Source organism: Lactuca sativa, chromosome 8, assembly GCF_002870075.4.
Source record: "Lactuca sativa cultivar Salinas chromosome 8, Lsat_Salinas_v11, whole genome shotgun sequence".
Classification (NCBI taxonomy): Eukaryota; Viridiplantae; Streptophyta; class Magnoliopsida; order Asterales; family Asteraceae; genus Lactuca; species Lactuca sativa.
In genome coordinates this window covers 155584768-155612633 of record NC_056630.2, presented here as the reverse complement: position 1 = coordinate 155612633, position 27866 = coordinate 155584768, and the positions used below count along the sequence as shown (strand labels likewise).

The window sequence follows — 27866 nt, the reverse complement described above, 5'->3', positions numbered from 1 at the left end:
TTTAGGATAAATAAGTAATTTAGGATTTTTTTTGTTGTTTTTTAAATATTTTAGGATTTGATTTTGTGTGTTTTAAAATTAATGCAATGTGTTTTAATTTAGTGTTTTTAATGTGTGTTTTATTTGAATTACTTTTTTTTAATTTAATCTAATATTGTCAAAAAAAATAAAAAATAAAAAAAATGATGTGGAGTGGTAACAATTTCCAATCGTTAGTGGGTTGATAGTGGGTTTGTAGTGGAGGTGATGTGGCGATGATGTGACGTCACTTTTTGAGTAGGTTGAATATGACCATACCCCTTAGCCTTATAACACTCAATGTGAAAAATAAGCATCATCAAATAACATGTAATAACACCTATCATTTTCTATTTAATTTTTATTTATTTTTTGATGTTTTTAATTTCCATTTTTCTATTTTGTTTTATTTTTTTATTTATGTCATAATAATTTTTAAAAAACATATAAATTAAATAACACATAATTAAAATAATTACTAATTAAAATCTACATTACAACGAAAAAAATAAAAACGACATTACAACAAAAAAAACATTGGCCGAAAAAAAAATGACCAAAAAAAACATTACAACGAAAAAAAACACTAATGTTCTTCTAAATATTTCTGCTCGATCTTCGCCTTCATTTTTCGGAGCACCTCTAACCATCTCGATGGCAAATTCTCCTCGCTAGTTTGAAAAATTGTCAAATCTTTCGCAATGTGATCTTCCTCGACTTCACGACGAAGGAACTCCAAATGATCCCATTACAACTCATATCTTTTACCGTGATTTCATTGGGATCGTTAAATTTTTGTTTCATTTCGGCTTGCTCTCGACGTCTACTTTCATCTTCCTCCACATGTCGTTGAGCACGCCTCGCTTTGTCGCGGCCTATCGGTCATCGAGGCTGGGAGATCTCTTCTAGGTCGTTCAAATCATCCGGTATCTCATTCGTGTCCGCATTGAGGTCGATGTTCGTGCGCGCGTCCGAAACATTGACCGAACCCGAGCCGCTCGACCTCTTCAATTATTGTTCCGTAAATATGTTCGTTTTATTCCACTTTGGGTCTTCCTTGAAAATCTCTCAAATTTTTTCGTGCTAAAAAACGTGACCGGTCTCGACATGATATTGGTCCATCGCCGCTCTATAAACGTCAAAATTGGCCGCACCACTTTGTTTGTGCGAGAAAAGTTTGTTGTAGACGGAATTGAACTTCGTGCACTTCTTGCTTATTTGAGTCCATTTGCTACTCAACATGTCGTGATTGCGGTACTTTTCATCATTCTTCAAAATGGTATGAAATTTCCCGATCACGACTTCCCAAAAAACAACTTTTCTCATATCGTTTTCTTGCATTGGATTTTTGATGTCCCACACCAAGCCGCCGCCAGCACGTATTCCTCCTCCACGGTCCACCATGTTGGAGGTTCGTCTTCCGATTACTCGACCACAACCGCTTTCCCTTTCCTTCGTGTTCTCCCTTTTTGGGCTATTTTTTTTGGTCCCCCTGCTTGCCTCTCGGGTACCGTTTATTGGGTGGTCGGTGGTTGTATGGTATTTTGTTGCATTGTAGCAAATGGATTGAAAATGTTTTGTGGAATGGTTGTAGGGAATTGTGGTGGGGGTGAGGCGGGATTGAAACAGTTGTCTTGAGTGTTGAGGATGTTCGTGTACATTTCGTATTGTGCAAAACCGACAGACGGAGGTGTATTTGGGTTTGGAGGAGGAGTGTTGGGGTTTTGATCCATAATATTGAAAAGATGAACTTTTTGAAGATTTGAAATAAGGTTTGATATGAGATAAAAAATAAGGTAGATGTATATGTATATATATAGGTGTAAATGAGGTAAAAAGATTGAAAAAAATAATTTTTTTTTTACGTTTTTGACCGTTTTACAACGGTTCAAAATCGAAATGTATACGTTGGAATTATATTTGGATCGAAAAAAATGTTATTTTCATGTGTTACCACAGTAACGCGTTATACCATAACGCCTAATAACGCATGTGGGGCGCGGTGTTTCGGGCGTTATAACGCCGTTTTTGCGTGTCCATGTCGGAATAACAACAACTCTCGTTACCCACTCCTAGCGGTCTAAAGGATTTTGTTTGGCAAGTTATATTTTTAAGCAGGGTCGTAAACGAACCGAAAGTTCATCCAATTGTTCATGAATTGTTCGACGGAAAAGTCGTTTATGTTCGTTTATTTAATAAGTGAACGAACATGAACACAAATTTTTATTCGTTTAATTAAACGAACATGAACAATGGTCTTGTGCGTTCAAATGTATCCGTGAACGTTTGTTTATGTCGTTTGTGTATGTTCGTTTATATAAGTTCCTTTTATGCTTATATATGTTTAATTGTGTTTGATTGCATTACTATATAGTCTATATTATATGTTCATATAGATTTAATTATGTTTGTTTATCTTTGTTTGTTTATGTCCGTTTAGCATGTTCACGAACATGAACAATGTAATTTGTTAAACGAACGAACATGAACAAGAAACTCGTTCGTTTATCCGCTCATGTTCGTTTATTTGTTCAACTAATTTAAACGAACGAACATGAACAAACCCTCGTTCATGTTCGTTCAGTTTGTTTACAACCTTATTTTTAAAGGTGCTTGGAATGATTTATTTATAATTTTATTGATTTATCATAGTCAAATACTTTGATTAAAAACGTTAATAAGTTATAGTATTTGATAAATTTTACACCAAAAATAAAACATTTGTTCTTTTACGTATAATAATCCTTTTATATTAATACTAGTATAATAATCGTTCGGTGGCCGGTTTGACCGATATAAAAACAATAGATTACATTTTAATTCTTTTATAGCGTCTTACTTTCATTTATTCCCGTTATAACAACATTGTAGTATGACAAATCTATCCAATTATAGATATACGTCAAATCTTTTGTTTTGTTCGAACTATGTTTTTGAATATATATATATATATATATATATATATATATATATATATATATATATATATATATATATATATATATATATATATATATATATATTAAAAATAATTGTCTTCTTAGTTTTGATTAAATTTTTATATTGTAAATTTAAATAACTTATTTACGCAAAACATAAAACCATGAATTACTTTACAGTCGAACACACATTTTCAATTTGCTTTACTCACACACCATAATATTAAAAAATATAATTAATTTGATTTATTTTCTTATTTAAACTAAAGATTGGATTTAATTTTTTAATTGTTAAAACTCTCCAAGTTATCCGTCATTGTATGAAGTGGTTATCTAATAATAAACTGATGCAAAAATAAGAAGAAATATATTTCATTCATTTATGTGCAGGTTGTGATTGATGGAGACCCGTGTGAACAATTTTCGACATTGCCCTCGGATATACAAAGGAAAATTATGGATGGATTGGATAGGACTCATTTTTGAAGAAACTAAAAGAAGTTAGAAATAAGATTGTTTGAGATAAAGGTTGTTACTTGTGACAACTGCCAATTTTGGATCAACCAGAAGTTAAACGAGCCAACAAAAATCAAATAAAGTCAACAAGTCAATAGCTAGGACCCAAACCCTTGTGATTTTGGTTGGTGCCTAGACCGAAAATCACCATGTGATCTTGGTTGTTACATGGACCGAAATCACTAGTTGATCTCGGTTTGTGCCTGGACCGAAATCACTAGGTGATCTCGATGGTGCTAGGCCGAAATCACATGTGATTTCGGTAGGAAAGAAGAGAAAAGAGGGTTGAATTCGTGACTTGATGTTTCATCCTTTCCAACACAAAATTTTATTCAACGTGTATCAATGTTGTCACACCCCAAAACCTAGAACGGCGGAATACGTTCTAGGGTGGAGGACGTCATGTACAGTATCATAACAATGCATAATAGTAAAAAAAAAACAACCATATCCAGTTCATTAATATAGTAATTGTAATACATGCGTGTTCTATACAGTTTATAGACACCAAAAAGTATAATCAAAAGTAAAGAGGAGTCTTGTATGCGCTCCGTCTTCTCAAAAACTACTTCTGTACCTATCTATTGCCGACCTGAGAATACAAGTTATTTTGAAAACGAGTATCAACATAAAGCTGGTGAGTTCATAAGAATTTAGTGTCATTGCTTGTATAAAAATGTTTACAATTGTGTGGCATGAAAGTTGTTATCAAGTTTGAAAATAGTGTGAATCTCTAGAAAATCCTATATTTTCTAATAAAAGTAGTCTTCTGCCAAGACTTGGTTACTTGTAAGTTTGATCCTCTGAGTGTGTATAAGTTTTCCCAATTAGGCCCGTAATTATAAACATATAATTAGAACTTCATTCGAACAATGTAAATGGGAAAATAATGTGTTATTCTAGTAGTGTTACTGCCGACTGGATGGTAGTTAACCGTAGACTCTAGATAACGATATGTATTTAATACACCTCGGGGAGTCTACTTTACCTTTAACTCGTGATTTGTAAAATTAGGGTTCCGAATGTGAATATGTATGTAACCATGTGGATAGGCGATTGAATATATCATGACCCTCCAGGTCATATGTATTGTAGTAGCATGTTATCATCCCTGGGCCTAGTCGGCTCAGACTCTAGCTAGCAGTCGGGATGTATGAGTATCCGCCCGGTATAGATCTATACACGTAGAGCCCGCTCTCCCTCCAGGAGACTAAGGTTACCCGGTGAAGGCGCAGTAACGTGCCGTATGGAGAAATAGTGTATCACATTCTATGTTAGTATGTTTTCTGGTATTAGTGTATAGTGTGCTTCTAGGTACAATGTATTTAATGTTCTTTTGTATATTTTATAGTATTCTTCTTGTGTATTACTTAACATGTAGAGACTCATAATAGTACTAACTGTGGTAAATATCATAGTAATGGTAGTGGGGAGTGGTAAACCTTAACTATACCTATTATAGTTAACTTGCATGTTGCAGTCATTCTTGGATACTCAAAAGTATTAAACTGAGTGAAGGTATTCATATCCAACACGAATAGATACAATATATAACTAAGAATTCAACGATAGTCGGATAGATAACAATATACCCTAAGACCCCAATCAAACAAGAACAGGTAATAAGGCGAGCTATCAGTCCTAAGTCCTTCAAGTCTTACTTATATAAACATATTGGTGTGGATATATTTTAGAAACATAAGAAGTTTAAAAAAAAAAAGAGTTTGAAAATAGTTTTTATAACAATTTAATATGAAAATGAGTTTGAAAACATTGATTTTAGTTTAAATGGCAAACCGGTTAAAAGTATACAAAATCCTTTATGATTGTAAGCTACAAATCACATGTGATTGATACTATAAATTGTTGGATTCAAATTTTATTCCACCCACCCCCCCCCCCCCATAAAAGCATTTAAAAGCATTTGGAAGGTTAATTAAGGGGTATGAACTCACCTGCAGCGAGTGAAGTGGATGGAATGTCGGGTAGGATGCTAGGTGTCAAGTGAAGACTTGAACACACTCTATGATCCTAGAAACATATGAAGACATATGTTTACATATTATTAGTGATTAAACACTAATTAAACACGCATAGACACCCTAATGCAAAGAAAAACGCTTTGGTCAAGTGCTAGGAGGCTATTGGGTTGTAAGGAAGGAGTGTAAGGCCTCACTGTGGAGTTTACTCCTCAAATACCCACCCTAGGTGAGTTTACGGTTGAGGGACCAATTCCCCCATGAGTTTACGGCCGTAAACTCATGGGAGGAGTGTATTTGAGTGCTTTAAGGTCTCTTGTATTATTAGAAAGGGTTCTAAGATCAAATCCATGGCTTGAGAAGTGATTAGGGTTCAAAAGGGGCACTCCCTTGGAGTTTGCGGTCCTTGGACCACTCCTTGGGAGTTTACGGTCGTGAACCCTATGGTTTATGGCCGTAAACCCTTGGACACCCCATTATCCTTCGTTTTTGTGGTCCTAAGCTCAATCATACAAGTTTCTAGTCCATTAAACGTGCTAAGGAAGGAGTTAGGGACACCAAAACACCTTTTATGGTGTTTACGGTTCATGAATATTCATGGACCGTAAACTCATGTTTACTCCCTTAAAGGCACGATTTTGGGTTTCTAACTTCATGCATGCAAGTTTCTAAGTCATAGATAAGCATTAGAAAGGTTTTGGAGGGATTTTGGGGCTTCAAAACCCCCTTAAAGGAGTTCACGGTTTTGGGAGGTGTTCCCAAACCGTAAACTCTAGTTTTTAAGATATTTTGGGTGGTTAAATCCCGAATTTGCATGAACACAAAGCAAAACAACAAGCTATGAATGATTACTTACGAATTTGGAGCTTGAATGAGGTGTTTCTTGGCTAAACCCACTTGTAGAGAGAAAAGTAGAGAGAGAAAGCTTATAGGAGTGAGATAAAGGTTCATGGGAAAGCCATTCATCCCTTATATAGGGCTTGAGTTGGCGGCCAGGTGGGGATCCACCCCATACCGACGTTAAACGGAATTTAAAATTTTACCCGATTAAATGGTCGTAACCCGGCTTAGTCATAACTAAAATTTTTCCCAAATAATTCTGGGGTTATTACACGTATTTTTATTTATTTCATTTTTACACTAAAAATAAAATAAAATAAAACATTAATTGATTTGTCTGACCCAAATGTTAACGGAAATTTTAATAACAATAATAAAAATAAAAATATTCTATTAACGGAAATGGGTTACAGCAACGGAATAAATTTCGGGTTGTCACAAATGCAATTGTCCAAAAAATATCAAAGCAAACATCACCTCATTCTTCCCTCCTTATCTTGGCCGAGAACACCCACAAACCCCAACCATCTCCATTTCTCCTTCTGTTTACTCCATACTCTCTCAAGAATCAATTCCAAAACTTCCAAGGGAAAATTCTCCAAGTTGATTCCTAGAATTTTGGTAAGTAGTTCTTGATTATCTAGTGTTTTTACACACTTTCATGTTAGTTTCATCTTATTTACACACATTATCATGTGTTAAAACTCTTAGGATAATGTCATCTTCAAAGAGTTCATCAACCACATTCAAGTGTTTTAGGCTTGGAGATCTTCATAATCATCTCTTTATCCAACCACAACCACACGCAAGGTGAGTTCATACCCCCCATATTTTTGAGTTTTTCATGTTTTAGGGGGGGGGGGGGGGGAGGGGGAATACAAGTAAAATTTGGTTTATCACACAAATACCTGCATGTTTCATCTCTATGTTAAATATAAAACATTATTTGCATGAAATATGGTTATCACTAGTTTTTAGACAATTATTTATGATATATTAGTTTTGAGATGCAAATCTAACAAAAACAAAACATAACCAATGTTATATAATCATAAGAAAAGTTATGATTACAAAGCTACAAGAATTTTGAGACTTTTTACCAAAATATAGTTTTTCTAACAAAAAGGGTTACATTCTAGTCATTTCACCATTTTGTGGGATACACCCTAAATATGATGCTTTGACCATCTATTTTGGAACTAGACAAAAACACCGTTAAAAATGGGGCAAAAGCTCTAAATGGACTTTTTCATATAAATTTCTCATACTTGTATTGGATGTAAGTTTTCATGACATAATCTTTTATAGATATCTAGCCAAGATAACTACTATATATTTATATAAATGATTATATAAATAGTCTTAACAAACAAACATAATAAACTATAATTGGTATAGTTTGAGAGTCACAAACACTACACTATCATTACAGAAGAAACATATAATTATTTTTATACTATGCAACCACTATGGAAGAGTAATGCATTCATTTACAAGAAAAAGGGATTTTCAGTACACGTAAACCAATTGATACAATTTTGTGAGGCATTTGGCTTCACCTTACCTACTAAAGTACACACTAAGTCTTGAATTATAACCAGAGTCTCTTGTATGGAGAGCATGACACTTGTGTATAGATCTATACAAGATTGACAACCCCGCACCTAAGTTGTTAGCTACAGTTAGACCGACCAGTCTAGGGTGACAAATAACATAACATTCTGACGCCTGAAGAGCGTTGTAGCAGGCCAACTAGTCATTAACATGGTTATGATAACTCACATGGGGTATTAACAAAACATTTGGTTTACGGGGTTAACATACATTCAAGTAGTTTTATATAAAGATAAAACTTCATAACAATATTTTCCAGTACAACATTACTTACATTTTTAGTTTTGAGTTTAAGACTTCCAGTCCACTTTTAAAGAAAATATTGGATTTTCTGAAAGCACACTCTATCATTTTTACAAGGAAAAGCTACTGATTTCTCTCATATAAAATGCTTATGAACTCACCAACTTAATTGTTGACACTTTTCAAAACCACTTGTATTCTCAGGACATCAGTAGACAGGTAACCGAAACGGTTTTGAGGACAGGACGTCGCAACGTTACGTCATTTATTTATAGTCATATGTATATGTTGTCAAGTAAACAATTTTTTGGATACAATGTAAACTTACTATTTATCAATATGATGGTTGTAATGCTTTGACCACTACTATTCATTTGTTATGATACTGTACATGAAAGTCATCCACCCTAAGACGTTTACCCAATGTAATGACTGAACTTGGTTTTTTATGCATGTAGACAATGCCTCCAATACATGAATTTTAACAGATTTATCAAATCCACCACCATGACCATGGATAACAATATTACTATTGCTATTCAACTAAATGTTTATATTTGTGTTTTTATAGAATCGAAAACTAAAGCTTGTTTTTACTGGAATTTTTACAAGTCCATTACCACTATCGATATTGAATAGATATTGCTATTCAACCAAATGGGTATATTTGTATTTTTATACAATCTAACAAATGAACCTGGTTTTGATGCATTTACATGAATTTTTACAGATTCATCAAATCCACCATCATCCATATAAATACAAGGTGAATGATACTACCTGATGAGGAGGAAAAAAAGATTAATCAAGACCCGGAGTTCTTTGAGGGCAACAAGGTTGTTGTCATACGTGTGATTTGGAGGAAGAAAGGGTGGGATGGGTATGTTGGGACCGTATAATTTAATATTTCAAATTTTAAATAAATAGAAAAGATTAAAAAAAATAGTAAAAATGGTAAATAAGTTATTTTACATGGGTAACTAACTAACTAGGCAAGAAATTAAAATCATAGGGTCCATATGTGCGTTGAAAAGAAATTAAGGATTGAACTTGTAACTTTTTGTAAATAACATGAACTATTTATGTAATATATCTAATAATAATAATAATAATAATAATAATAATAATAATAATAATAATAATAATAATAATTTTGAAGTAAAAAAACATTTTCATGTAACGTTGATTGTTCAACAGTTATATAATATTTTTTTTAAAGATAGAATTTAGAAGAATATATAAATAGATTATTTACAAAATAAATTTTAACCGATATAATATGCATGTTTTTCATCATGTTACTACACCCAATCATTTGACTTATTTGTTGGCTTCATAATATTTCGATTATACTTGTAGGAGATTTGGAATCCTGCATTAAGATGAAATCAAAAAATAATGTTTGGTTATGTTGGGGCGGAAGGTTTGGAATATTCTGCTTGTGGAGAATTCTTTGACTCCTTTATATATAGTCTTCTAAATATAATCTTGATTAAGGATTAGAGATTCAATGTCAATTTCAAATTAATTTTAATTGATTATTGTATGAATGTGAACAAAAGAATTTAGCTCGTGCAGGAGATGAATAGTACACATATAATTCCGATTTTAAAGTCAAATTCAAAGGCTAAATAGTTCAAAGTTCAATAAAATTTCAAAATTTTCTGACTTTTTTAATTTGAGCTTATTTATATATTTCACATGTCAATGGTGAGTTTGATAGTGTTTATCTAATCCAACACGTTGTCATGACAACTACATGTTTTATGATCTTATATTATTTCGATCATAAAACTGGAGAGAATGTGTATTGGTTATTTGAAAAAAGACTGTAATTTTTCAAAGTCAAGGTTTTTTGTATTAAACTTGGGGAAAGGATTATTGGAGTTGAGTATAACTTCGGGTCTCATTGAAGCTTAGCTGCTCTAATGACCATGACGCTTTGATGACTTGATTTGTTTTATCGGGAAAGGATTATCGAGATTTTGATTTGTTATATGGCGTTTTTGGGTGATCACGCCATTAACAAATGTTATTCATATATTATTTGTAGATTGGTGTGACATTGAGAGAGAGTTATTCATTGTTAAGAAGTGATTCATAAGTTTGATTATGAAATGTGATTTCATGGTGGGTTTAAATTTTATATGATTATTTTGGTATTAATTTTTGGAGTTCAAGGATGATTATGCCCTTTGGAGCTTGCTTTATAATGTCATATATCCCTATAATGTCATATATCCCAAATGCTGGTTTGGAGACTACGGAGATGCTAGATTTTTGGTGGCTTCGCTATTGTATATCACACATATGTCACATTTTTGCTAGTTGGCAGTTCGGAGTTTAGAACCTCATTTTTGGAGATTCATGTAATATATTTCAAGCATTGAAAGGGAGAATGTTAAGGTGCAATGCTTTCCATAGAAGGTGACAAAGGAGGCTTGAAATATTCTTTTGCATTTGTGGATAATATTCCTTTTCAATTACCCAAAAATGTCTCACGTAGGATCAAAATCGATTTATCTACATGAGATTGTAAGATCATACGATCCTATGACCATGATCATAATTTTAACAACTTTGGTTTTGAATGAGAATAAATATTTTTATGTGTAATTTATTTAAAGGTATATTATTATTTAATTAATTTTTTTATAAACATCCCTTGTGGATCCTTAATTTTTCTTCTTCTCTTGAATGCCTTATGAATTTCTTACACTTAATCCCTATTGGATTAATCTGAGTTCTCATAAAGAACTATCTTATCTTGTTCCTTTAAAGGAACCTTTCTCTTTCTTCTCTAACCATACACAATTCTGATTCTCACATGAACCATCTATCTACATCCCCAAAGGGATCATCATCTCATTTACCGCAAATACATTATCTCATTCCTGAAGGAACCATACTCTTGTTCCCGTAGAAACCATACTCTTGTCCCATAGGAACCATACTCTTTATTCCCGAAGGAATCTCTATCACTTGTCTCTGAAAGAACCTTTATCTCTTGTCCCCGAAGGAACCATCTTTCTCTACATCTCTATCTTTGTTATGTGACTCATCACATAACACTCGTCCCATGGACAATCTATCTCTTCATCTCATTAAGAGATTATCTAATCTTTCTCGTTTAGTGCTTAACTCATTAAGTACTTATTCTCTATATATGTTTAATAACATATTGTTATTCTACACAATACCAATAATGTCTAGAGCTACATACTTAACCTTATGATTATACTGCATATAATCATCTCCTGTCTCTATCTACAATCTTTTAGGTATGCACGTATACCTTTTCCATCATATACTCATACATACATACTTCAGGTATACTTACATGTTGTGCTACATGTTTCCAACGTATACCTCATGCATACTCTAAATATACGTACATGCTCAGCTACATGTTCTTACACGTGTATTCTTCATTTATCTTCATCTCATTACTTGGAGACATTCACTTAGTGCCCCAAGATTCAACATTTAAAGAGAAGGAGAGGGTGTGTGAGAGTAATAACTAACTGCCCCACTTTCTTCAATTCTGTCGTTGACGCATTTTGGATCCATCTTCTTTGCTCTTAGGCCTAATCATATGCATACACAAACATCTTAAGATTTGTATTATCCTATTAAGATCTTTTGACTCTCTAAGTCAAAATAAGCACTCAATGGATTAAAACTCTATCTTTCATTCTCCAAATCTTAATCTACTTCAACCAATGAATTAAACACCTCATAATACCTAATTCATTACAATATACTCTAATGCATCAATATTCACATAATCATTAGTTAGGGTTTCAAACCCTAACTTCACATACATAGATTCCACCATGGAAATCACATTCTCAGCTTGATTAAAGCTTCTAGACACTATCGATAACATCATACTTGATCTATAGGCTAATCAACCCAAGAAATATAACCAATTCATCAAAACACCATTAAGCCCTAATTAGCTTAAAAATGGGGAAGATGATTACCTCATAAGCTTTCTACCTTCAATCCAAGCCACAAGCACCATTGATAGATTATTGATCCTTCTCCAACCTCAAAATCGCCAGAGCTTGGTTGTGGTGGGTTTTGGGGGTGCGTTATGACGAAAATGAAGGCTTAACAGCCTTTACATCTGTTGTATAATAATGTCGCGACCATCTATTTACCGTGTTGTGGTGTCCTGTTGACCTTGGTTAATGGCATCCACTTGCTTGCCATGTCGTGGTGCTCTTTCTCCACTAGCATCCTACTTTGGCCACCGCGTCGTGGCACCCATATACTGTGCCGAGGGGACAAAGTACATTGCCCTCTACTTACAACAATGTCTCGTTTGGATCCTAGTCATCGCTCGACGCATCATGGTGATCTATCCACCGCAGCATGGTAACTCCTTGACAACAGTTCCTTGGTTGATTCTATTCCAGCTTTGCGACAATTTTTGTCCCAACTTCTAACGCACATAACTTCTTCATTTCTTACCCGTTTTCAATGATCTTTATATCCACAGGAAGGGGGGAACATAACCTACAACTCTGCTAAGTCATATCTCACTGACTTAATACAAGTCTTAATTTGTGAAGTCACAAAGTTTGCCCAAAAAACATAAAACATTCATTTTACCTTTTTGACCAAAAATGAATGTAACATCCCAAAAATCATAGTAAATTTTTCATTTTCAAACCCAATTGATAATCCATAAATCATACAAACATTGTTTCCAAAAAGCCATAATCATAAATCAGAGTATCCTAAAATCATCTATCAATAAAATATCTAATGATGATGTGCACAATCACGCATTCGCCTTGCCCCCGATCATCTGATGTACCTGAAACCATAAAATCAACTTGTAAGTCAAAGCTTAATGACTTTCTCCGAAAATACTCCTACACAACAGAACATATACAGACATACATGTTGGGCCACAGTCTCCTGACTGGATTGCCCTGGCCCATAGTCTTCCGACTGGATTCAGGTACATCACATGATCTGGGAAAGTCGAAGGCATGATTATGCACATCATCCTTAGATATTTTATTGATAGATGATTTTTGTAACATCCCAAAAATATCGAGTAAAGTTTTCATTTTAAATAAGTCAAAACCATTCATACATTATCCCAAAAGACGATTAGAATAGAAGTATTCTCAAAACATCAGAGTAAATCATAAATAGTCATTGCAAAATAAATCTTCAGTGAGTGGATGCAGTGCGATCAAGTCGGACTCTTCTTTTTAAAACTGGAAGTACCTGAAAATGTTTAAACCACAAAACCGTAAGCACAAAGCTTAATGAGTTCCCCAAAATACTACATACAACATATATACAAATATAATAGCACATGGCTGTGTCGGGTCCATATCAACCCCGAGTCCATAGTGACTCTATATAACAACTTGTAGCTGTGTCGGGTCTGTATCAACCCTGAGTCCATAGTGACTCTATATAACAGCTTGTAGATGTGTCGGGTTATGAGAGCTATGAAGATTTATAAAATGATATAGGAAAACATTCTAGAAGCCTCATATGTGTAGCATTTTGATTAAATGAGGGTTTTGTTGAATGTTTTTTATTGATGGATTTGGGAATTGAGAGGTGGATTGAAATAAAAACCTTTAAGATTTGGCAATATTTCAAATAATGAAATACTGCAAAAAAAATTCACAAGCATCACTATCATCTATCATGATATTCATCCATCCTTCTCACAACTCATATAATACACATTTTTCCTAATAGTCCCTTCATCTTTACTAGGGTCTTTATCCATCATCTTGATCATCATGCATGTGAAAATTTTCATTAAATTCTCTATAGCGATGCACTTTGGCAAACAACTGGGCTCCAAAAGAAGATACTCTCAAATACTTGGAATATTCCTAGATTCTAATCATTCTGTTTGTCTTCCTCCTTCCATTTTAATTATATCATGACCCCAAAATATCTTTACCCAACTTTTCTGCCACTGTAAAATCTTAGACAATTTCATAAGCAGGATCCATCAAACAATATATTCCTCAATCATCATAATCTAACTAGCAAACACCAAAACAAACCATTTGTCTACTTACAATCGAATTTCCAAAATAGCAATATGTGGCCAGCAATGAAATCTAGAGTAAAAATGAAGGCATTTCACAAAAAGAGCAAGAACTCTTCAGTTAACCCATTATTATCTTTGTCATTACACAAGTTAATAAATTGATCTCTCAGGCAAACAAACCAAGCACAAATGCACAATTTTCCAAATTCAAGTCCTTCGGGTTCCTTCTCTTACAGAAAAACTTAGCAGAGATATATCATATATATGCTCATCATTTGAATCAATTTCTAGTCGAGAGAGTAGAAAAGAAAAAAAAAAAAAAAAAAGAAGAAGCGAGCATTACAACTATACGGATCCATAACTATGTTGACCTAGTCAACTCATCACAATCATATACAATTTTAGAGACGACAATAGATCAAATCATGAGCATAAAGCAACGGATGGGCACAACTATGCTTAGATATGGATCTGTCATCTGTAAATAATCAGATAATTGAAACGTTGCAAAACATAAAAACTAAAACCGATTGGATATAGCTAACATCGTTTAGATATATAAAATGGGGTTGTGAATTACGCGTAGACGCCGACAGCCGGGCAGACGAGAAGAACAGCGCTATGCCAGTTCCCGGTGACCTTGTGAGTAATCTTTTGAGTGAAATCCTTCCAGAGACCAGGCATCACTTTTTGCTGGAACGGAGACAGGGCGTACGTCACAGCCTTTACATTCACCGGAATCTTTCCCATCGTCGATTGCTCCGATCTTATCAAATAGTTCTCAGAATCTCTTTCAATCTAATTGAGCTTGAAAATGTGAGAGCCCAGCCCTAGGATTTGATCCAAGTGTCCGGAACGTTCTTTTTGGGCCATTATCGTTTATAGCCTTTCGTGAAAATAAGGTTATGAGCCCAATTTTTTTTTAATCAAAAGGTGTTTGTTTGGCATGGTATATTTTTAAGGGTGATTTTTAAAAATTTATTGATTTAATCATAGTCAAAATATTTTGATTAATAAAGTTATAAAGTTATAGGATTTGACAAATTTTACACCAAAAATAATATTCTATTCACTATAAGCATTGTTTTTTTACATATAATAATCCTTTTATATTAATACTAGTATAATACCTGTTTAATTGTCGGTTTGATCGATATAAAAACAAAAGATTAAATTTTAAATCTTTTATAACGTTTTACTTTCATTTATTCTCATTATAACATTGTAGTATGACAAATCTACCCAATATAGATATGCATCAAATCTTTTGTTTTGTTCAAACTATGCTTTTGAAAATAATATATATATATATATATATATATATATATATATATATATATATATATATATATATATATATATATATATATAATTGTCTTCTTAGTTTTGATTAAATTTTTATATTTTAAATTTAAATAACTTTTTTATGCAAAACATAAAACCATGAATTAATTTCCAATCGAACACAAATTTTCGATTTGCTTTTCTCACACACCATAATATAAAAAAAAATGTAATTAATTTGATATATTTTCTTATTTAATCTATAGATTGGATTTAATTTTTTAAATGTTAAAACTCTCCAAATTTTCCGTTATTGTATGAAGTGATTATCTAATAATAAATTGATATATATATATATATATATATATATATATATATATATATATATATATATATATATATATATTTCATTCATTTATTTTAAATACTAATAAGATACAGTTTAAAATATTAAGAACAAAATTAAAATGTCATGATATATGAATTCTGAAGCATAAATGAATATACTTACCATTTGATGCATCGTTGGCAATCATCAGAACATTTCTATTGTAAGAGCGGAAAGACACCTTATTTTCGAAAATAACTTGGACCATAGAAACAACAAATTAATCTAAAAAAATCTAGGAATAAAATGCATCAAAACACATTAGACATCAACAAAACCATCCAACAATCAGATGGCTAAACAAAGTCTTCAAAACATATATCTTTCCTTCTTTTGCACCATCAATTCACACCCATATCCTATATATCCATTAAAATTTTCTTTTTTCATGCCCTCTAAGATGAACAAATTTAGCACCATGATCTTGTTGATGATTTTATATCACTAATGTTATTTAAGTATAATGGGATTAATTTGTTGATCAATGTCACTTTGGCAATTATCGAACAAATTAATATGGTGCAGAGTGCACATTTGTTTGATTTTGTCATTGTTGAAATTATACTGCTATTTAGGGGTGAAGCCCCTGAACTGACGGGGTACGGGGGCAGCGCCCTTGGGAGCAGGGTCCAAGGGGCGGCAACCCCTCACGAGGTCCAAGATGCGGTTAGATGTATTTTTTCAGACCCTTGATTAAGATGTAAACAAACAATTTGAATCTTTAAGATTCAAACCTACCCATTTTAAGAGCTTGAATGAAGGACATGGTTGAAAGTGGGTACAAAGAGCTTATCGGAGGCGAATGAGTAGCAAAGAAGACAGAGAGGAAAGGAAGACCAGTATATTGTGCTTGGGCATTGAAGATGGAGAGAAAGGATTTGTTACAAGAATTCATTGAGATAATTTGGTACGGATGCAACAAGGTACAAGTCTGGGTGGTGGGAATGATGAAAGGCAATTAGGCCATATCAACATCCATGTGGACAAGAATTAAGTCTCATCATCTAAGATTACCTTATAACCTGTTTCATTCATTTTTTAAGAGGTCCTTTTAGACTTCAATGACTTAAAAGGCACAAAAAAAAAGATAGTGCCATTTAGAACCGAACATAAGAGGTTGTATGATTTTTATGACATTAACCCTTTTAAAAATGTTACCATTAGAAAATATAGAATTAAAATATAATAATACTTAAGATATGTCGAATGGGTATATTAGACCAGAGGAAGTGTGTGCGGTTTCACCTACGGTTTCGTCACATCATCACCCAAAACAACGCCCCCACCCTGCGGTAGGAACCATACTTTTTTCTCTCTCTTCACCTAAATAATGTTGCACTCCTCCTACTCTATCTTTTCTCTATTCAGTTGTTTCTCTCTCTTCTCCCTCTTTAATATACCACACCTAGTGTGTACCAAAGAACCACACTTTGTATGGTAGAGTTGACATGATACTTATGTGGCGTCTATTTGTCAGAGGAGGGAATGTGATTCTTGTGGCACCATACCCTCCGACCTTAATCATTAATTAGTTACAAAACCTGGTAACCATTTCCGATTTACAATTTGCTTCCTAAGTCTTGGGCTTTGAACACTCTTAATATCAAAGAACACCTTATAAATGGATCTACAGGAATAGAAAAAGCATGGATGGGTCATGGGCTTGTTATAGTTCTAATATTTTATGTATTTGACTTACAACTTTCGTTGTAGGTAGATATTTGTATAATATATTTGTAGGTATTATATGCCACGTTTTAGGGGCGTTACATGCATAATACGCTTTACATGAGTGATAGTTGTTCTTTAACAATGTAATCGTATTAACTTTTTTGTGCATGCCTAAAATATTTTTCTTATTTTGAAGGCAAGTTTAATTTTGGTTCAAAAAGTTTATGCATGCCTTGTGTTTTATGTTCATAACATTTTCTTTCAAAATAAAGACATGAAAATCATGTGTACATAATCTATCTTGTCATGTGACTTGGAATTTTAGATAATCTAGATATGTTTATGCCATTTGTGTTACTATGTAAAGATAAATTACTTCTAGAAGGCAGTTCCATTTATAGCATATGGTTACGAAGAGAAAAAAATAAACACCAAAAGTATCACAACAAAGAAAAACAACAACAAAGCACAAAATTTGACAATAATGGAAAACAAACTTGGAGGCGTCAAACCCCCTTAAGAATCAAGATATAAGTCGATGAAAGTAACATGAAACGATGAACACACATTCTATGCTATATGTATCGAATTAAGATAGATTTAGGCTTAAAATTTGGGTGAAATCTAATTTTGATAAGAAAAAAAAACGGGAAATTGATTTATTAGGGTCAACGTTGGTCCCTAAGAATTAAATATTCTTAAAGGTTAAAGACGAGTCAGAAAAAAACTCTTTTGTTATTATAAATTTCTTTAAAAAAAATAATATATAATAAAAAAATCGGATCATGTACAGCTGCCCACTTTGTCCCCCTCAACGCCCCATGATTAAGATAATTAAATTTTTTATTTGTTTGCATCTGGATAACTATTTTTTGTACACATCTAAGTAATGAATTTTTTGAAAGCATTCACATATGACAATTATGACCGGCTGTAACGGGTTACATCCGGTCATAATGGTCATATATGAACACTCCAAAAAGTTCGTTACCTAGATGTGTAAAAAAATAATTAGCTTTTTTAAATTTAGATATTTTAAATTTGTTGTTTGAAATGATAAATTATGGTCTTCCATTTGAACAAATAATGCATATTTATCTTTTTTGGATTTATTGTTGTTAGATTTTGGTGTTTTTGGATTTATTGTTGTTAGATTTTGGTGATGTTTGTATGCTTGTTTGAGTTTAATATATATGCTATACAATAATAAACATAAAATTATTGTTTTAACAAAATAAAAAAGAATAATAATTCAAATTCACCATCCGCTCCCTAAAAAAATATAAAATACTTTATACATTGATCCATTTTTTTGTGGTCGAGATGCATAATTTTAAATCCTTTATCTGTTTTGTTAATTTTTTATATGGATTTTGTAGCAGGTTGATGTCCACCGCTCAAGATCATCCGACGAAAACAAACACCTCAACAGATGAATATTTCATTGACTTTATTTAGATTCCACAAAAATCCATAAAACAAATGGATATTTGTAAATAATAAAACATATAACCTTCTTTAAATCAATTATCTACTATTTCCACACTTTCTTCTTCTTTTTTCACTATTTCCAACTTTTTTTTTCGTGTTGAACAAAGGTTTTCTAAAATATTTCCAAACATATATTTTTTGTTTTAAAAATTCCACAAGTTTTCAAATATAATATTTCACAAATATTTCTTTGTAGGATTTGGTCTAACAAAATCTCAAATGGTTTAATGCATAAAATAAAAAAATAAACAAAAGAGAAGTTGGAAATGGCGCGCCCTATTGGTCAAAAGAACAGTACTTGTTCCAAAATTTCGCAACCACCACCCCCTACGATAACTATGTGAAGATTCACACTCAACACACACCTTCTCCTCTCTATCACCTCCGGCGAATTCTCCATCAGACACCCACTTCAGCTAATCTTCATTCTTCACTCCGCTATTTCCACAATTTCAGACCACAATTTCTTTACTTCTTATCAGAATTAGCTTCCCCCAAATTCACCGCATCATTTCTTTTGTTCTTGTGGATTACAGAACCAGTTGTGGATGCATAGTAACATGATATGATATGTGTGTTTGATGTCGTTTCTTGTTAATCTTCTTGACTTATATTTTAATTTCTTCAAGGGTAGAGCGTTTGCCGTGCCCTCCAAGTTCGTTTACCATTCTAGTCAAAATTAGGGTTTTGTTATTGTTTATTTTCTGTTCTTTGTGATACTTTTGGTGTTTATATTCTGTTTTGATAATCGGAAGCTAGAAATGGAACCTCCTTCTGCAAGTAATTTATCTTCAAGTAGCAGTAGAAGTGGTTTAAGGTTCCGATTACGCGAAATCATTCGGGCGCCATTGTTGTCCTTTTTGGAGCAATCGGGAGTTTTCCACAACCAATCACGACCAGTTTCTACTTCTGATCTCGAGATGCAGCATGATAATGTAAATGATGATGTGTCCGGTGGAGGAGAGGAAGTTTCTATTAGGATTATGGGTGCCGTGGAGGAAGAGTTGCCGCCTAATGTGGTGGGGGATGGTGGCGGAGCGGTTGGTAATGGTCAGGAACAAATAGGTAACTTTAGTGAGAGAGGAGTAGAGGAGTTAAGAAATGGAGTTGATGAGCAGACACCTGCAACTTCTTCAAATAACAATCGATATGATATTCAAAACGTCGCACAATGGATTGAGCAGATTCTTCCTTTCTCTTTGCTTCTCCTGGTTGTTTTAATTCGCCAACATTTACAAGGTAATCATTTTACTTTTCTTTAAAGTTTCTTGACAATTTTAGGTGTTCATCCATCCCATATGAATATGCTTCCATTTGTATTTGGCTCTTTTAGGTTTTTTTGGGACAATTTGGATATCTGCAGTTCTATTCAAATCAAATGACATTTTACAAAAGCAAACTGCTTTGAAGGTATAATTGAAATTTTGTCAAGTCTTCTCTCCCATGAATGATAGTTTCTGAATTCTTACTAACCCCTTAAATGTCAATGAATTTTTTCAGGGAGAGAGGAAATTTTTTGTTCTCATCAGCATCACTGTGATCTTTATTCTTCATGTGGTTTTTATTTACTGGTGGTATCAAAATGATGATCTTATGTATCCATTGATTTTGCTTCCTCCAAAATCTGTCCCACCATTTTGGCATGCTTTGTTCATCATCTTGGTTAATGGTATGTTTTTGTTTTCATTGTAATGATTAAACACAGAAAATCACAACATACTTTCACCAATTTATCCATTTAGTGATTATTATAATAATAGTTAAGTAGCCAAATCGATAATAATGATGAAAACATTTGTTCACCTCAGATTCAATGGCGAGACAGGCGGCTATGGTCTTCAAGTGTATACTTTTAATGTACTACAAGAACACAGGAGGTCATAATTATAGGAAACAGGTAACCAATATGTGTCAATTACCTTTTTGCCCTTCATGTTTTTTCGAGTCTTTTCTTATTCGACTCAAGGGTATATTTTTGTAGGGTCAAATGTTAACTCTGGTTGAGTACACATTACTTCTGTATCGTACTTTGTTGCCTACCCCTGTTTGGTATCGATTCTTTTTGAACAAAGAATATGGAAGTATCTTTTCATCAGTTACAGCAGGATTATACTTAACTTTCAAGCTTACATCTGTCATACAGAAGGTATAAAATTCATTGCCTATTTTGAAAAGAAGAAAACTGATTTCATATTGGATATTTAAAATTTAAGTTGGAGACCTTTATTTGTGTATAGATACGATTGGTGTTGGCTGCATTAAGGGTGTTGTCTCGTAAAGAGGTGCATTATGGTTCATCTGCTTCTACTGAGCAGGTTAGCAGAAACTTTTTGTACAAATATTTTGGTAATGAATTTAGGAATGGAATCTGTGAAAGGAATTGAAATATGAAGGAATTGGAAATATGGAAATCAATGATAAAAGTAATAAAAGAAAAAAAAAATGTTTCAATAGTTTGTTTTTTTGTAAATTTATGTAATTGAAATAAAAAGCAAGAATGGAATTGAATTCCTTCCAACCAACTTGGGGAACATTGAAATCCATCAAATATGGAATTTGAAGGATTTTGATGGAATTGAATTCCGTCCATTTGGCAACACGCCATGGACTGGAATCTCGAATTCCAATTCCGTTGAAATCCATGAACAAGACACACTCTTAAATTTCTAATAGATGCAATATTTTACAACATGCTTTTGAAATCAGACAATATGACTAAATTGCCCTCATTCAGGTGAGTGCTGCTGGAGATCTTTGCGCCATTTGTCAGGAAAAACTGCACTCTCCAATTGTGTTACGGTGTAAACATATATTTTGTGAAGAATGCGTATCAGAATGGTGAGCTTTTTTTTTCTCTATTTTATCGGTTCAATTTAGAATAATCATAAACAACATAATCGTTCAGGTGGGTAAAATGGTAAAAGTAAGTATTTTGTACTATTTCAAAACCATTTTTTTTAAAACGGTTAAAAAAATGGTAAGTGGAGAATAAATTGACAAACCTGTAAAAGTAGAGGTACTTGTTCTGTAATATTTGAATCTTAAGTGGTTTGAGTTTTTACAGGTTTGAGCGGGAGAGGACATGCCCATTATGTAGAGCCCTTGTGAAACCAGCAGACATAAAATCGTATAGTGATGGATCAACAAGCCTATTTTTCCAGTTTTTTTGATATTTATTATTTAACAAAAAGTAGATAAAGTACATGTAGATCTTTACAGCCATATCAAAAGATATCTGCTAACTGTGGGACAATCGTATAAATCAAAAATGTGTATTTTTTGTGAAAAAGGTAAATGTAATGCACACATTGTATTGAAAATGTATGTAAGAATGTGTGTTATCACATTATGTATTTTTTTTTTTTTTTTGTGAAATAAATTAAAAAGCCCTATATCGCTAGATGAGTGCTTATTTTTATGATACATGTTTAAAAGGTGATCATATTATTCCTTTCTTATCATTGTAGTGATAAAATATTTAAGATATATTAGAAGTTATATAGCAGTTATGGTATGGATTTTCAAAAGATGAATGTAACTAAACTGATTTATAAAATAATTACACATATAATAACATGACACATATAAAAGGGAGTTCAAGTTTACATTGATGGTTAACCATTGAATACATGCACCAAAAAATACTTGCAAATGGAACAATTACATTACAATTACAATTCACATAGGAGAATTGTTTTGTTGATCCTCAGGGTTTACAAGAAAGGGGTTTGTAGGTGTAACAATGACATGCTGATTTATGTTTTGAGGAGTTGATGTGAATGGCATATTGTTGATAGGGTACACTTGTGAAACCTCTTCTTTAGTTTCATCAATGTACACCACATCTTGCATGGTCAATTGATGGTATTCAACAATCTCCCTAAGAAACCGATTCTCCCTTGCATACACCGAGTTCTCTTGTGCCAACCGTGCTTTCTCCGCTAAAAGCGACTCAAGTTGGAGTCGAATCTGCCAAAAACAAATCATTAAAATCCATCACAATGCTTAAGGGTATTTTGGTCTTTTAATAAATGACATACCAAATCATCATCTTCAAGTCGACCTCCTTCACCACCACTCTCTCTAAGGCTTCTGTTTTCCTCTTCTAACTGACCACATCTCTCCTTTGCAAAAGCAAGATCCGCCTTCACTGTTTTCAGCTCACGTAATAAAACCTTTGCTTTTGCTGCCATTGCCATTGATACCTGAAATTCAACCAAAACCCATATCATATATCTCATAAACACCTTCAATAATCAGCTAAAATACAAGAAATAGCAAATGTAGTTTCATTTACTTGTTATTATAAATTTATAGTAGCATCTTACTTTCGTTTCTTCTTATTGCAACATTGTAGTTTGAAATATCTACCAAATTATAAGTGTAGATTGTTCAAAGTAGAATATGCAAAAGAAAAAGATTGAAAGTAGAATGCTATAATTTGGTGGATTTAGTTTTTACAATAAACAAGTGAAGCACATCTTCTGCCACCTTACGTCGCGAGAGGCTTTCAGTTGAATTTCTGTATCAGATTCCATCTTCCGTATTTGTTTTGTGGTTCCAATATTTGAAGGTGGAATTTCTTCAGGCTTTTTCTTTATATGTAGTTTGCGTGTTTCTTGAATGATGTCAGCAGTTCGATTCTCCACCACTGTAATTCCTTCCTGTCAGAGTAACATTAAACAAATATGAAGTTAATGTTATTGATTTTTATAAGGAGTATTCAAAAGGGCATTCATGTCTTTTATGCAAACAAAAGATTAGGAATTTGAGTCCAATGCATGTCAAACGCAGTACAACCTGTTCTATTTTGGAGTACATGTGATACTATGCACTATGAACAACATTTTATACCAAATTATTTAAATGTAAAGATAGAAAGAGAGGAAGCTTACCTCAAGAGCATTTCCAATGTAATTTAGAGATGATGTAATTGCATTTAGCCCCTTTTGGAATGGAGGATTGCCTGACTTTTGATGATTATCTGGCAACTGATACTGACTTGAACCAATTTCTTTACTTCTAGCCTTCAAATAAGATTGATTTAGCTATATTAATAATAATAGAACAAAGAAATGTATAAATATCTTTGGGAATTAAACCCATTTGGAACAATTAGGTACCCTGCTCCTTTCCCCAAAAGGGAAAAAGGAAAAAAAAAAAAAAGGAAACATCTTTCATAGCTAATTATTACCTGGCCTTTTGCTTCAATGTCAGACAGCTGTTGTCTTCTCCTTTCAGGAGTTTCATATTGCTGGGGAACATCATCATCATCCTCAATGATGGCCCTGGCTTTTCTAGCAAGAGCACCCCAAAAACCACGTTTGGTTTCATCTGAATTCTTTGTTGATGTGTAATCATATCTTGTTGAATCCTACAACCATATGAGTAACCATCTGCTAAGGGAACTACATGATTACTTAAGCAACAGATGTTCACATATAATCACAAGACAGCAATTTCTGCAACTTTCATGCTTCAAATTGTCTGACAATTCACCATTTTCATTGATCTATGCTCACGTTTTTTAATTATGATGTGCATTGTGAAATATTCTACTAGTCATTATGTCAGATATAGTACTCTCTCCATTTCAACATTTCATGACTAACCTAAAAGTCTTTTAATGCACATAACAAAAAAACTTATGGAACTTAAATATCGACATTCCATTTGCCTCAAGTGTATACAAAAATGCTAATGCGGGGAATAACTTCATCTAAAGAAGTATAAATTCCATCATCAAATTGAGTAGCTCGTTTTTACCTTTTCATTAAGGAGGGAGCATCTCCGTGAACAATAACAATCAGATCAGAAGTAGAACAAAGCAATTAGCAACTACAACCAAAAAGCATACCAACTTTCCACATGTATACCGAAAAAATGAACAAAGACGAGACGCAAGAAAGTGATACTGATATGTATACAGACATAAATTGTACAAAGAGAGTACCTTAGCGGAAGATGAATAAGAAGATCGAACAGGATTGGACTTGGCTTGCCTTGGTGAAATAGCGGATTGACCGTAAGCCGAAGAGAGCGAAGATTCACGGTGAGCAGACGATGCTCTGATGGCTTTGGCAGCGAGAGACTCTGTAGCCATCGTGGGAGTGGAAGAGGATGATGAGCTGTCTCCCGGTGGAGATAAAGGATCATTAGGCCTATTTGAGTTAGGGTTAGGGATTGCAATTTCTTCCCTCAACATCGAATCCTTGACAAATCCTGGCCTTCTTCTATACGCCATAATAATCAGAAGTGAGTTCTGAAGTATTTCACCTCCACCGCTGCTACCACCGCCGCTGTGGAGATAGAGACGCCGGTGAAATGAAATGGATCCGAAACTCCTTTCAGTCAACACATGTAGTCCCACTGTCAGTTGCTTGTCAGTATCTCTATTCCATCCGGGATCCAGGGGTCGGTATTGGGTTTTCCGACAGGCCTCATTTTCATATCGGGCTTCGAATCAATGGGCCTATTATTATAAGACAGTTAAAGAGTATAAGCATTTAGTTGCTGCATTTTCACATGTTTGAATAAAGAAAATAATGGAATGAATAAGGATAAAGCTGTATCATTCATTGTATTCTATTGATATATTTAGTTGGTTTGAAGGAATCAATTAAATATGTGGTTTGTTATGTTAATTAGAAAAATCTAATAAAATAAAATTAATAAAAAATGAAAATTTAGATAATTGTTATTTATTTTTTTTTTTTTGTAGAAGTAAAGTTTGATAAATTGTATAGAAAAAATTGATCATAATATCCTCTTTTCCAAAAATAACCACAAAAATAAAAATTTCTCAAAAACATATGTGAAAATCGATGTTGCCTGGGATATTATTATTAAAAAAAGTTAATACCATTTTTTTAATAATCAATAAATAGAAATTAATACATCTTAGTTATGATCATACAATCAATGAGAAGTCAAACGAGCAACAAGTTGCGCCGCTAAGCATTTTTGTATGATAAAACCAATTCTTCTGAAGACTACATCAATAGATCTAGGGGATATAACATTGTTATGCATGATCCGTTGTACTCTACTAAGAAGCTCCACCGCATCCGGTGCAAAGAAACCAAACATATCAAATGCAAAAGGTATGAACACGTGCATATTTTTCACGCACGATTTCTCATGTTTGGTAACCTTGCATGTAGCAGCTTTTAATGCAGCTAGTCTCGCCGTGAAACCCCCGCCCTTAAGCCTACGAGAGGGGATACCCCTGTAATGTAACACCCATAAAATTCGAGCCAAATTAAAACATTTTAATTCATTCAAAAACCATTAAGTTCATACATTTGTTTTCAAAATAGTTTAAACATCAGAGTATTCCCCAGAACCATATCACATAAATCATAAAACATGAGGAGCGGTACGATCACACCTTCGTCTTGCCACGTTCTCCTGAAGTACCTGAAATAAAACACTGAACTGTAAGCCCGAAAGCTTAGTGAGTTACCCTCAAAATACCAACCACACACAAACATACTCATAACATATCGCAAATAGAACATCCATGCATATCGGGTCTACAATGTGATTGGTCCGCTCGCATTGGGCCTTCAATCCACCTGGTCCACTCTCTGAGTCTACAGTATGACTGGCCCGCTCACACCAGGCCTTCAGTCGGCCTGGTCCACTCTCCGAGCCTCGGCACGTCTGGTCCACCCTCTTGGGGCCTTCAGCCTATCCGGACCGCTCGGTGGGCCTTCGGAATATCCGGTCCGCCCTGGGTATGTTGGCCTACAACACAAGGCAGGACCCGCCTCAACTCAACCCCCTTCAAACAATCATATGCACAATAAACAATTAATCACATAACAATCCTTAACCAGAAAAACAGTCTAACAGATCACATAGCATATCAATAACATAGCAACCATCCTTAACCAGGATGTATCTAGCATATTAGTAACATTGACCAGGATTCTAACCTAATCAGTCACTAGCATTACATTACCCTATATACCGGGTACCGACCTTAACCAGTTCACCAACATAACACCATCCTAAATACCAGGATGCATCTCTAGCAAAGCAATAACATAACAAACAATACCCAGATTTCCATCCGATAAAGGGCCGACCTTGGTGCCGTAGACCCTATCGATATAGTGAGGAGAACTCACCTGCAAATGCCGACTGGAAAGATAAGACTAAGCTGCTCCGACCACCGACACGACCTTCACCACAGAATACTACCAAACAACCAATTCCATAAATACCCAAAATTACCAAAATACCCTTGGAAGTCAAACTCGTCAACTCTTGGTCAAAGTCAAAGTCCTCAGTCAAAGTCAACCTTCCTGGTTGATTCTACTCGCCGAGTCACCCCAACGACTCGTCGAGTTCCTATACTCAGAAACTCCTATAATACGACTCAACTCGCCGAGTCGCCCCAAGACTCGTCGAGTCCAACGATCTTTGAGTCCCATCCTGTCCGACTCACTGAGTCGCCGACCGAATCACTTAATCCAAGGCTTTAACCAAAAGAGGTTGGGGTCTGCGACCAGACTCGTCGAATCCAAGGCAATCTTCAACAGACTCGTCGAGTTGTTCTTCCAACTCGTCGAGTCCATGCACGTGTTCATACAACTCGTCGAGTACACCCATGTAACTCTTCGAGTCTCTCCAGTTCTCAATCCATTTAGAAGACTTTCAAGCCATGCAAGGGCTCCAATCCATAGATCCACCCTTCTACAATCTAACCCCCACATAAAGTTGCAAACTTTACGTGAAACTAAGGAGATATAGGCCCAAAACATACTAGGGCTTGGATTTTAGACAAAGGGGCTTCACCAACAAATCAAAGATTGAAGCTTTATGACATTCTA

The 27866-nt window shown here is 34.0% G+C and overlaps 2 protein-coding genes and 1 long non-coding RNA gene across 3 annotated transcripts; 1 reads left to right on the top strand and 2 right to left on the bottom strand.

Moving 5' to 3' along the window:
- Positions 1 to 12790: 12790 nt before the first annotated feature.
- LOC111886672 (uncharacterized) lies at positions 12791 to 13378 on the bottom strand. The gene is made up of 2 exons (XR_002848520.2): positions 13064 to 13378; positions 12791 to 12977 (listed from the first exon to the last, which is right to left on the bottom strand). It is a non-coding gene; the product is annotated as an uncharacterized LOC111886672 (long non-coding RNA).
- Positions 13379 to 19270: 5892 nt separating this feature from the next.
- Positions 19271 to 22379, top strand: LOC111886667 (uncharacterized). The gene is made up of 8 exons (XM_023882921.3): positions 19271 to 20265; positions 20360 to 20436; positions 20527 to 20695; positions 20835 to 20923; positions 21008 to 21172; positions 21264 to 21341; positions 21761 to 21864; positions 22091 to 22379. The coding sequence occupies exons 1-8, from the start codon at positions 19788 to 19790 to the stop codon at positions 22194 to 22196; spliced, it is 1266 nt and encodes a 421-aa protein (XP_023738689.1). The 5' UTR covers positions 19271 to 19787; the 3' UTR covers positions 22197 to 22379.
- Positions 22380 to 22555: 176 nt separating this feature from the next.
- Positions 22556 to 25475, bottom strand: LOC111886669 (uncharacterized). The gene is made up of 6 exons (XM_023882922.3): positions 24980 to 25475; positions 24221 to 24400; positions 23922 to 24053; positions 23523 to 23690; positions 23067 to 23231; positions 22556 to 22995 (listed from the first exon to the last, which is right to left on the bottom strand). Exons 1-6 carry the CDS (start codon positions 25268 to 25270, stop codon positions 22705 to 22707), a joined length of 1227 nt encoding a protein of 408 aa, XP_023738690.1. The 5' UTR covers positions 25271 to 25475; the 3' UTR covers positions 22556 to 22704.
- Positions 25476 to 27866: the final 2391 nt, after the last annotated feature.